The 13,439-nt window shown below is 38.1% G+C and overlaps 1 protein-coding gene across 6 annotated transcripts in view; it reads left to right on the plus strand.

The window, feature by feature from the left end:
* SSTR3 (somatostatin receptor 3) overlaps positions 1 to 13,439 on the plus strand; it is a 368,714-nt gene that overhangs the window by 864 nt on the left and 354,411 nt on the right. For 2 of the 6 annotated variants that reach the window (XM_081330893.1, XM_081330892.1), the window contains 2 exons: positions 3 to 99; positions 6,744 to 10,546. In XM_081330893.1, the coding sequence (XP_081187019.1) occupies positions 6,798 to 8,039 (1,242 nt within the window). In that variant the 5' untranslated portion in view covers positions 3 to 99; positions 6,744 to 6,797 and the 3' untranslated portion in view covers positions 8,040 to 10,546. Of the gene's footprint in view, positions 1 to 2; positions 100 to 6,743; positions 10,547 to 13,439 lie in introns of those variants that run through there. The other 4 variants (XM_081330891.1, XM_081330890.1, XR_014026877.1 and 1 more) reach the window with 3 other exon arrangements.

Here is a 13,439-nt window from a genome sequence, read left to right on the forward strand (position 1 = left end):
AGACTCAAGACAGTTTAAAAATTGGTAGCCCTGATATAAATTATGGGCAGTGTGGAGAGAGTCATGATGACATGCTAATTTCAGAAATAGATTTCATAGGTAAGGTTCCACTGAGAGTATAACATGAGAGCCAATCTGGCGTGTTGCTTAAAGGCACCAGACCAGAAACCAAGAGACTGTGAGTTCTAATCCTGCCTTAAGCATGGACCCAGATGGGTGACCTTGGGTCAGTCACTTTCTCTCAGCCCTATGAAGAATCTCCTGGTAAGTCATTTTTGAAATTGATGCCAGGCAACTGGGGTCTGTTCAGGCAGTCACCGGGAGTCAGGCACACAAAAAAGGAAGGTAATAAGTAACCATTGCCATATCAAACACACTTATGCACATATGCATCTACTGGAAATTTTCAAAATTGTTGACTTTGCTCAAAGACTGATATGGATGAAATTCCTTAAATTTTCTTTTTTCAGATTTAGTTCTAAGTAATTTGGAATTTCTCTTTATAAATCAGTGGCATTGTTTTCTCCGATGGGAAGAATAATATTCTCACATGTAGAAGTACAGCCTTTTGCTCTTTTTTATTTTTCTATGCAGCAAAATATGGCAAAAGTATGTTAAGGTTACAAAAGAGTGCCTGGTTTGTTTTTTTAAAAAGAAACTATTAGACAAAATGGAGCCCAATAATTGTACACATAAGCATTTGCAAAGAATGTGGACACCTGAAGCATATGTAGAAAGTAGTCAGAGTGGTGTCGCGATACACTCATAATTTATTCTGTCCCAAAGCATATTTATTTAGTCACTAGGAGCAAAAAAAAATGACTTGGTGGCACATAATCAATTAATCAATCAAAAGCTTATAGGTCTGCCTGCGCAAACTATTATGGGTTTGTTCTGTTTGAAGAACTCTATAAATATATCTGATTTTCAGCATTTTGGAATCTTTCATGTTGACTTGTGGGAGAGGGCAAAATAAAGGTCTAATTGTTACTAAATTGTACCTTGGGATCCAAATGTTTTTCTTTAAGGCCATGCTTTATTTCTCAAACATTGCATTTTCCTGCTAGTTAATCAGTCACTGTTCTTCTCAGGATAAAAAGTATTTTTCCCCTACTTTCCGTATAGCTTGAGGCAGTCAGAAATGCTCCCTAAGATATAGCTGATGGTCCAAATCTGATGGGGAGGGTTACTAATAAATAATACTGTACTGTATTGGTAAGAAACCACATTCTCTTTGTTCTCTTTTTAAGCATTGTAAATTGGATCATGGTTGGGATTTTTTAAACAATGTTTTTAATGTTTCTCTAATGAGCAGCCACATTGCTGATTTTTCAGGGCTCACTTTAAAAACCCCACTGCTATTCATCCTCAACCTCTACTAGTTTAGACTATGCTTTTCCCCATGATGTTCCCATTCCCAAGCTAGGTTTCCATCACTCAAACACCATACCCGTGTTTTGAATTGTTGTCACTATTTACAAGTTTTTGTTCCTAATGTTTTCTTATAAATACCTCCAATTATAACCAACAGAGATTCAGCAACTAAAATGTAATTAAAATTGATAGTGATTCAGAGTGTCAAATGCTTTCTTCAATAAGCATGACAACAAGCCATCTTGTATTACTGAGTAACCACATTAAAGCTACATAATCGGAGTCCTAGGCATCCATGCAGCTATTTAAAGTTTGTGAATAGGCAACTCCCAGATGATTTTTAAAAGTTACCTCAAACTGTAATTTGTATTTGATCATAAAAAGATAAACTGAGAAAACCAATTTAATAATATTAGCCTTACTTAATTTGCCATAAAGGTTAATTTTCAATTAAATATTGATTTAATCCAATTTAGGTTTTATCCTGGCTTTGAACACTGTGCATACCATCTGAAGACCCTTTGTGCTTTAAAAAGTTTGCACAGCCCAGCAATTCACTATTAAATAGGAATTTCAGTCTGTTTGCAGACTAACATAGAGACATTGGTACTGATCTGGCATCTTCTGTATGCATGACAATGCTCTGTCATTGTGTTATTGGCCTTTCCCTCAATATAAACTCATGAGAAAACCCCTATAATTTACACTTGTTAATGCTTTGATTCAAAACCATATATCTACCAAATCTTCAGTTACATTCATTCACCTTTCTATAAGTTCCATAATGAGAAATAACAACAGAAACTACTACAAGCACTGTCTGAATACATACGAGTTTTAAGTTATAGATAAGTAGCTAGAGAGAATGTTCTATAGGCTAACTATATAGTTAAGGGATAATCATAACTATACTATCATTCCATAGCTCTAGAGTTAGCTGCATTGCTCTAGAATAATTTATCTTTGCAAGTACCAGATTTTTTTAATGAACATAATAGAAGACAAATTAACTCAGTATAAGTCCAATATTTAAGTCAATCCAATTCAATGAATGGTGATCTTTTTTTAAAAAAAGAATGGTTTTTCTGCATTTTGTTTTAATTACTATTAAGAGACTCAAATTACTGAATTTAGCTGGATATTAGGGATTTCACAATATGTTACAATCATTTCTACAAATGAAACTGGGAAATATATATATTCTATCGAGCATGTGGGTTCTTTATTTCTGGAGGCTTTTAAGATGAGTCTCTCATGGATGGTTAATTGGTTCTCGAAGAGACACTTGTGCGGCAGGCTGAGACAAAGAGGCAGTCGCGAACCAGCGAAATCCTGGGGCTGGACAGGGGACAGATTATATCTTCCCTCAGTGTGGAAGGGACTGCCACTTTTGAATTGGCCTTTTTAGCCACACCAGATGCTGCTTTAGGACCTCTTTCCAGAGCACGATACTATAGTCTTTCGAGACTGAAGGATGCCAATGATGAGACTAGTTGTACTTTGCAATCCTCTTCCAGAATTATCTGGTTCAATACTACATCCATAGCTAATTACAAAGGTATATCTGAAAGATTGTGGTTGTACAGCCAACTGCAAGTAGACACAATGCGTGTTGTAAGAAAGGGTTCTTTATATTATCACCATAGATTGACCATATGATGAAAAAGATTTTTAGAATTCTCACAGGCAGATAATATAATAGCATATGTTCATGGAAGAAAAATATAATCCTTCACTGAAGCGATTTACAATCAAGATAAGCTTTCATCACCTCCAGCTATGTATTTATAGGGTTTATAGGAACATCACTTTCAAACAGCAGGTTCTAATTATTTTGAAGATTGTGGCTGTGTATGTATGGCCTCTGTGTGTATGTGTGTGTGTTTAAAAATGGAAATTTCATCTTTTGATGGTTTAATAATCATCATTCTAATGGTAGAACTATAAGCTTTACATCCAAATGTTTTTTGGTACTGGATAAACAACTAATGTCAACTTTGCATTATTAAGTCCTGCTTTTCCCACATAGCACTGGGAAAGGATCATTCTCTGTAATCATGGAAAATTGTTCCGCGCCTATTCCAGCCTTCCCAATGTGATGCTTTCCATATGGCTTAGACAACAAAGTCAGAGCTGTGTATCCTGATCTTGAGGCTGCCTGGGTAGGACTTTGGAGAAGAAATCCCAGGCATCCAAACACAAGAAAATTGCTTAGTAAAAATTTGAAGTAAAGGAAATAAAGCACTTATTTGTACTTTGTGAAAAGTAAATAGATCGTTATCCTTTCACCTGATGGATAATGGGTTTACTTTCACTTCAAAAGATAAAAATGTTGAGTGGGTAGTGGTGTTCCTACACTTGCCTTATTACACTTGCATGTCCTGCCTTTGCAGTTCCCTTTGCTTCCTATACTTCCACTGCACAGTCTTCTCTCCAGCAGCTTCCCACACTTCAACTGTCTCCCAAGGGAAGAAAAGCATCATGACTGCACTTCTCCCACTGAGGTAGGAAGTCACCTCAGGAATTCTCCAAGCTAAGATCTAATTCTTCGGCCTTAATCTTTCCATTGGACTAGAAATAGGATTTTCTGTAAATAAGTCCTCATCTAATCACCGATCATCATATTTTTAGTTTTAACTATATTCTATTCTGTTTCCATCAGTTACTGATTTAACATTTGCCATGAATAGATGTTTGTGCATTGATATTCACAGATTTTCTGGAGAAATATTTAAACTGAATAACGGGGGCAGTGATTTAATTGATACAGAACATTCCTGTCCTTGGCAATCTAAAAATTATAGGGTTATCCATATTGTAACATAGAGGCGTATGTGTGGACAAGAATGTCAACCTAGCTTTCAAGCAAAATCAAGCTTTTAATAGTGAGTGCCACACCAAGTGCACTAATCTAACAAGAAAATAAGGGAACTTAGGCACCACACAGGCTATGTAGAAAGTAAACACAGGATCAGTCACAAAGGACTCAAATGTCTATACACCAATGCACAGAGTATGAACAGTAAACAGGGTGAACTAGAAATTCATGTTAATGAGGAAGGGAGGGAGTTGCAGGTGAACTATATCTTTCAAAGATCCTGAAGCACTGGGGAACTACCAGAGGACTGGAAAAGAGCTGATGTAGTTCCCATCTTCAAAAAAGGAAAAAAATGGATCCAGGAAACTACAGACCTATTAGCCTGGCCTCAAAACCTGGGAAGATCTTGGAAAAGATAATCAAGCAACAAATCAGTGAACACCTAGAGGAAAACAAAGTCATTACCAAAAGCCAACATGGGTTTGTCAATAACAGATCATGCCAGACAAATCTTATTGCATTCTTTGACCAAGTGACAAAATTAGTGGATCATAGGTATGGTGTGGATATAATTTACTTGGACTTCAGTAAGGCATTTCATAAAAGACCACAACCTACCACCTGATAAGATAATGTCAGTTAGACAGTATCACCATCAGATGGATTTGTAGCTGGCTGATCGACCATACTCAGTGTGTGGTCCTCAATGGAACTGCATCTACATGGAGGGAAGTGTGTAGTGGGGTGCCCCAGGGCTCTGTTCTGGGCCCAGTGCTCTTCAACATCTACATGATTTGGATGAGGGGATAGATGGGGAACTCATCAAATTTTCAGACAACACCAAACTGGCAGGAATAGCCAACACTCCAGAAGATAGGCTTAAGATACAGAAGGATCTTGACAGATTCGAACATTGGGCTCTATCTAACAAAATGAAATTCAATGGTGAAAAAAGTAAGGTTCTCCATTTAGGCAAGAAAAACCAAATGCACAGGTATAGTATAGGTGGTACCTTGCTCAATAGTAGTAACTGTGAGAGGGCTCTTGGAATCCTAGTGAACAATTACTTAAATATGAGCCAGCAGTGTGCTGCAGCTGCCAAAAAAAGCCAACACAGTGCTAAGTTGCATTAGCAGAGGGATAAAATCAAGATCACATGAAGTGTTAACACCACTTTACAATGTCTTGGTAAGGCCACGCTTGGAATACTGCATCCAGATTTGGTCACCACAATGTAAAAAAGATGTCGAGACTCTAGAAAGAATACAGAGAAGAGCAACAAAGATGATTAGGGGACTGGAGGCTAAAACATATAGGGAACGGTTGCGGGAATTGGGTATGTCTAGTTTAATGAAGAGCAGGATGAGTGGTGACATGGTAGCAGTGTTCCAATATCTCAGGGGTTGCCACAAAGACAAGAGAGTCAAGCTATTCTCCAAAGCACCTGAAGGCAAGACAAGAAGCAACAGATGGAAACTAACCAAAGAGAGAAGCAACCTAGAACTAAGGAGAAACTTCCTCACAGTTAGAACAATTAATCAGTGGAACAACTCACCTCCAGAAGCTGTGAATGCTCCAACACTGGAAGTCTTTAAGAAGAGATTGGACAGCCATTTGTCTGAAATGGTATATTGTTTCCTGCCTGAGCAGGGGGTTGGACTAGATGACTTTCAAGGTCCCTTCCAACTATTATTATTATTATTATTATTATTATTATTATTATTATTATTATTATTATTATTATTATTATTATTATTATTATTATCATCATCATCATCATCATCATCATCATCATCATCATCATCATCATCTAATATGTAATATTTATGTTCAGTTTTGCTTCAAAAGTCCCCTAATATAAGACATCAAACTGATTCTCTATAGATACACTGTCATCAATTAAATATTTAGCTGACAGGACTTGCTCTTCTTAGAAACACCATCTTGAGTATGTGTATGCATGAGCTCCTGTATCTAATTTGCCTTTAGAGGAAATAATTTTGACAATGCAGGATGATTGAGTTGGTTGAAAAATATGTCTTAATGTACATTAGAGTTCTATCTGTTATGGCTCTTGAGCCTCATTTTTATTAGGTAAGGAATCTAAGTTTGGACCTTATTCTGGCCACTTAATAGGATTTTATGTTGTTCTCATGATCTGTTTGATGCCAACCTCATTATGCATAACAATCTGCTCTCTTGTGATATTCTGAAGATAAAGATTGCTCTATTTTTCAAGATTTTTTTAACATGGTGTTTCTTTTTTCCCTTTATTCTACCAATTTTCTCTGGAAATTTATCATTATTCCACTTCTTAGTTGTGCCTTAACTCAGGAATAAGGCCTGCTGAAAAGTAAATATCCACTATAGCCAACATTACGGTAGAAGCAATGGAGATATATAGAGAATTCTAGCCTGTAGTCATGAGATTCACTGGCCATCATTTGCTATTCCATATCTTAAGCCCTCTGCAGAGTTACATACTATCTAAAATGCTTGTGGATCATAAGGTGAATGATAAATTATCTGTTTCTGTTCTTGTCAAATACAGAGTCCTCCAAAGGGATCCTGTGGATAATTCTGTCCTGCTGTTCCTTTTTCTGCCATGGACAGTTTCAACTTCTCCACCACAGTGGCTGTTTGGGAAGAAAATTCAACAACTTCTGGTACAGCCTTTCTTTCTGGAAATTTATCCCTAGCTTCTAGTCTGGGCCTAGATATTAGTGGTGTCCTTATTCCCCTGGTATATCTCATTGTCTGTGTTGTAGGACTAGCTGGAAATTCTCTAGTCATTTATGTGGTTTTGTGCCATTCAGTTAGTGAATCAGTGACTAACATCTATATCTTCAACTTGGCACTGGCAGATGAACTCTTTATGCTTGGCCTACCCTTCTTGGCAGCACAAAATGCTTTATCATACTGGCCTTTTGGTTCATTTATGTGCCGTCTAGTAATGGCTGTGGATGCCATAAACCAATTTACTAGTATTTTCTGCCTCACCGTGATGAGCATTGACCGCTATCTAGCTGTGGTGCACCCTGTGAAATCCTCAAAATGGCGGACAGTCCGAGTAGCTAAGACTGTCAGTGCCACTGTGTGGGTAATCTCATCTGTGGTGGTGCTGCCTGTGGTTGTGTTTTCAGAAGTCCCTCATGGTATGAGTACATGCCACATTAAATGGCCCGAGCCTGCTTCAGTATGGAAAGCAGGTTTCATCATCTACACAGCTACACTCGGCTTCTTTGGGCCACTGCTGATTATCTGCTTGTGTTACCTGCTTATTGTTGTCAAAGTTCGTTCATCAGGTAGAAAGGTGCAAGCACTGACAGCTAAACGCAAACGGTCTGAACGGAGAATCACACGCATGGTAGTAATTGTGGTGGCAGTCTTTGTACTCTGTTGGCTACCTTTCTATATGCTCAACATCATCAACGTCATCTGGACTTTGCCTGAGGAACCATCACTCTTTGGAATTTACTTTCTGGTTGTTGTCCTGCCCTATGCCAACAGTTGCACCAATCCTATCATCTATGGCTTCCTCTCCTACCGATTCAAACAGGGTTTTCGCAAAGCCATCTTGAGACCTTCCCGCCGAGTGCAGAACCAAGAAGTAGCCATGGCAACCACTGCAGATAACATGGAAGAAGAGGAAGACGGGGAGGAGGGGGAAGAAGAGGAAATGTTAGCTAAAGTAAAGGAGATCAGCAAGATCACCCAAAATGGTAATGGAGGCCAGCAAGAGAGTGAACCTGCCAGTGAGCCAGGAAGAGGCAGTGAACACAAGCCAAATTCTGAAGAGCCCATAAGTTGTGAGAAGCCCAACATAATTAACATCAGCTGTTTATAGTGATAGGGAACTGGATCTCTCCCTCTTTCTCCTGAAATTGCCTGGCAGAGACTCATGTAATATTTTTTTTAAAAAAAGAGTAATTCATAAATTAAGGAGTTTTATAGTAATAACCAGTCCTGTGATGTCTTTTTGAAGCAAGGTACTCTACTAACATGACCATAACTATTCCCATAAATCAGAATAACTGAACAGAAACTGAAAACAGCCTTGACCCATCATTAAGTAAAGAAGTAGGGATAAGATTGTCTTTGTTCTTTGCAAATGCTCAGAGATTGATAATTAGAATCAACTGCTCAGCAAAATTTCAGCTAAATTTGCCCTCTGATCTAGAAATCCACTGCACAGGAAAGCTAAAGCTACTTTTATTGAGTCTGGCTACAAAAACAGAAGCTTGCAAGTGTGATTGTACCTCCTCCTCCTTCATATTATTTAGTTAAATAGTAATACCAAGGCACTTCCAATGTTATCTCATTGCAGAATTCAAAAATGTTTCGTCCCTTTGGCCTAGGTTCCCTCATATCTTTATCAAGGTTATCTTCCTTACTTATAGGTAGACAGAAGTATATTTACAATTAGGTTTAGCACATCTCAGTTTCAAAAATATGGATGTTTTACCACATGGCAACAAGGAAACATAGAAATGTCTCTTTTTTGCCTTCTAGTGGCTATTTGGATTTTTCGCAATCTCCAGAATTCAGATCTCCAAAGGAAATGTTTTGGATATGGTAAAACTGTGACTGGGGGTCATGACAGCTCAGTGATTAAAGACACTGAAATGTCAGCTATAAATAGAGTGAGCTCCCATTATTTGCCACAGTTCCTGCCCACCTAGCAATTTGAAAGCATGCATATGTGAGTAGATAAAAAGGTACCACTTTGGTGGTAAGGCAACAGTGTTCCATACACCTCAGCATATAGTCATGCTGGCCACATGATCACAGAAATGTATTTGGACAATGCTTGCTCCCTCAGCTAAAAAACTAAAATAAGCACCACATCCTAGAGTTGGAAACCTTTACAAGTGTGATTGCCCATCAGTGGTACCTCAAAGTAACCATTCCTTCAAAATCAAGAAAAGTCAGGCCCAAGATAATCTGGGCCATAGGTCCATGGCAGGTTGAAGTCTCCCAGGACCATAAGCCTGGGGAATTTCACTGCCAACCCAAAGGTGGTTTTTCACAAGGCAACTCTTGTTTTTCTTTGAAGACATATTGCTTCTCATCCAAGAAGCTTCTTGGATGAAAAGCAAAATGTCTTTAAGAAAAAACAACCAGTTGCCTCGTGTAAAAGGCCCTTTGGGATAACTAACCCTGAAATGGCCTGCAGCCGCAGGGAGGTTGCCATGCAGCAGGGATGCTGGTACACTAGCAACAATCCCAACTGATCTGATGAGCGTAGCTTCAGAAACATGGTCTCACAACTGGAGACTTGGGGACCAAAACCCTGAAAGTCTAGGGCTACACAGTTCAACCTAAGCAATATGTCTTTTCTTCTAGTGGAATAGTAATATCCCTTTTTCCCTCTCCAGAAGCTCTTCTATGTCTTTAAAAGCTATATGATAGAAGTTTATTGTATTAGCAACAGTTCAATTGATAGATGGAAATGGATGCACTGGGAATAGTTACAACTCCCCACAGGTATTTGATACTGCCATCTGTGCTTCTTTAAATTTTGTTGACATTTTTTGAAATAAATTGCCTGAACCAGGTTCTTCCTAGTAAGCTGAAATTTGATAGTAACACTCTTCCTACAAGGAAATTGTCATTTCTTGCAGCACTTCTGAAGTCATGTAACACACATGGGACATTGCATGCAAGACTTAAAAGAATGTGGAGGGTGATCAGGTGGCACATAGTCCCATTTCCTTTAGTTGTTATATGGCTTTACCTCAGTTTTATACCTTGAACTTTTCCATATCTCTGGTTGCTAAGATACCCTACTATAATCCAGATTTCTGTATGTGATTTTGGACACCTCCAGAGGAGACTTTAGCAGAAGAGCATATAAGGTTCACTTCATCTACTACAGGTATGTCAAACACACGGGCCGTGGGGCAGATGTGGCCCACGCCCACCCCAGCCCTACAAAGGCAAAAAAAAAAAGTCCCAATACGTCACGATACCCCACGATGCGATCGAGTTTGTCACTTGTGATCTAGTGGGTTTGAAGTGACAAGTATGAGGAAAATCTTGTACTTCAAGATCAACTCAAATTATACCTTTTCCTCACAGAGAGCTTTTGTACATTTCTAACATCTGGTCAATTACTGTCTTTGAGTTAGATGGAATTTGAGCATTCCCTGAATCTTGTCAATCTTATAATTATTAAAAACAACTATGTGAGGGACTCTGAATACATCAAAGTTATATGTTTTCTCCAGTGTAAAAGCAGTCTTTGTCCTGCATTTTATCCTGCTTTTAGTTGTGGAGGAAGAATATGCACACACACAAACAGAGAGCCCATAAACATATAATTTAAAATGAATAATTTACTTCATCATATCCCAGCCTATGGGTGATGTGAAGTTGTTAAAACAGTGGTATTTTCAGTTACTTAAAATAAAAAATTCAGATTCAGTTTTGTGGGTCTAAAGAAAAAAAATCTTTTCAAATATGCGTCCTGACATGCACTACCATTATAATTACTGTGTTGGATAATATTGTAAAGATTATCAGCTGTGTATGGCATATATTGCTTACTGTAGTTTTGGAAAGAATTCTGGGAACTACAGGGGCATAATAAATTTATTAAAAGCAACAAATTTTTCATAAACTAGAGAGAAAATTTAGTGGCTCTTATTTCTGAACATGCAGCATACAATCATGCCTGTGGTATTATTATGAGCTTTAAAATTCCTCACTGAGTGTGAAACCCTGCAGTGTCGCAATAGGAGGGTGGTGCTTCATCAGTAATATATTATTGTGCTTATCAGATGGGCCTCATTAAAAATCAGAAGTTGTGAGAACAAGCTTCTAATTAAAGTTGCAGGGGATCCCTGATGTATGTGGATGTCTGGAGGTCAAACACAAATTACTGTGGTATTTCACCTTGTGGTTCCATTCCCTAATCTCTAAGACACTTACATGAAAACACCAAACACATCTTGCTTCCTGCAAAAGCCTTTTCACCATATCCAATTTGCTTTTAAGTTATGTTGGGAATCCAGCTGGGACAGTATATCAAGTTAAACATTCCCACCAATTATCCTCTGCAAATCCTCCCAAATTACATCTTACTGTCACCAGAAGGTACAAACTCCTAAGTCTGACTTATAATTTAAAATGTTAAAAAAAGGGTACCAAGTGCTTGTCATCAATAGACATTAGGGATAATTTGAGGGTCTTGATACATAAACAAAAAATATGTCTTACATGGGTTCAAATACAGATCCTTCTGCCTTTGGATGGAATGGGATAGGATAGAGTTAAGTAGGATAAGAAGATAGTTAAGTATTTATATTTACAGAGTATGAAACGTTTCTCTTCCTGTATGGAGTATAAAATAAAAAGGTGAGAAACAGAGAAAAAATAAGTTATTGCAGCCATAACAAGCCCAAGTTAATTTGAAATCCCTGGAAATTTCAGAGACTCTCATTTTGGATTGCTTATTAAAAAAACAAGAAGTATGCCAGAACTTTGCACAGTGACTTTATTTTAAAAGGTTCAAAGTTCCAAATTTCACCTGCAACTCCCTCCCTTCCCAGTACAAGCCTGATGATGTCAAGGACACAAGATTCTTGTATACAAACTGTCAAGCATTTATTGGTTTTAGAAAACAATTTATATAGCCACTCAACTCACTGAAGTGACTCTAGGTGGCATACAAGGTTAAAACTAAAACAATAGTGCAATTCAAGAGCCATGATAACAAAATGATTGTGTGTGTCTGTGTTTGTGTATGTGTATGTCTTGAGAAAGGCCAACTGGGTTTGGGGCCATCAGGGTCTTGGGGTGGGGACACTGAGGGAAGATGAGGCAACAGAGAAAGTGTACCACAAAGGAACGGAGTGGACCCAGTATTGCTGTATACAATTCTAGCCTTTCCAAATACTCTATATGTGCATGGAGAAACTGAAGGGGATCATTTCACCATGCTTCACTAGATGTTATTCACAGTGCAATAATCCAGTTTTCCTTCCATTCCTTTTTTCTTAAAACACCCTTTCCTTTTTCTAGTTCATTCATTTTCCCACTCTATAAATAGGTTAATAGCAATAACCATCTGATATTCCAGATGTCATTCAAAATCTTTCATGAGGATACGTATACAGCATCATTATGGATTCTGTAGGGAGAGAAGTAATTTGAAAGGCAGGAAAAAAAATCTATTAAAAATCCTGCCAAATGCACTTGTTTTTCAGGGAGGGAGGGAGGGAGGGAGGGAGGGAGGGAGGGAGGGAGGGAGGAAGGAAGGAAGGAAGGAAGGAAGGAAGGAAGGAAGGAAGGAAGGAAGGAAGGAAGGAAGGAAGGAAGGAAGGAAGGATAAATGATTTTCTCAGGAAATGAAGGTTCAAAACTTCCTCTGTATGAATAAAATTACATGTACTTAATTTCAGAAGGATTTTATCTTAGTTATTTTAATCCACTTTGTTCATTTTTTTTAACTGATAGAAAACTACATGGAAGGTTTTTAAAAAGCAAAATAAGACATTATGCGAATAACTGCAGGACAAAATGTAGTAATCCACGCTTTATATTTGCACTGTGTCTTTCCTATGAAAGCATATGGTGTCATATTGGGGATAATTTTCTTCCTTCCAACATAGATTAGATGGAAATATAATGACTGGACAAGTCACCAAATAATGATGTTGCCTAGTACAGATCTGAGTCAGGTTCCAAAGCCAAGATATCTTTCTTCAGCACTATGAATCAAGAACTGCCTCTCTTTTTTATCTGAATTTAAGCACTAGATCACATAAAAATGACACATGGTGTGTGCATGTGTGTGTGTAAACTTGTCACCCACCTCTATATGTCTCCATGGGTATGTTTGAAGTCCTATATCGGGAAGTAAATTAGTAGATTTACATTTCTATAAAAATATCACTGGATGAGGCTGCACAGGGCTAACAGCAGTGGGTTGAAACAGATCTCAGATATAAAAAAGCTGAAAGAACTGGTGCTCTGTATCTTCCTGACTCCTCCATCTGGACATGGGTGAGAGAGCTTGGTGTGGGAAGCTGAGCGAACTGTCAGACTTTTCTTGCTACACTTGACATTCACAGATCCAGACTTTCATATTTTTTTGCTCCTCCGGCCTGAATAGCCTTAAGGGTTCAATCTTGCTTGCATATCGTGCAATAGAAAAATGCTGTGGATGACAACAGAAGAGAATCATGTAGATTCACATGGAGAGACAAAAGACAAAAATATATATTAACTCCAGGTACAAAAG

Source organism: Vipera berus (assembly GCF_964194415.1).
Source record: "Vipera berus genome assembly, chromosome: 6".
NCBI classification, from domain to species: Eukaryota; Metazoa; Chordata; class Lepidosauria; order Squamata; family Viperidae; genus Vipera; species Vipera berus.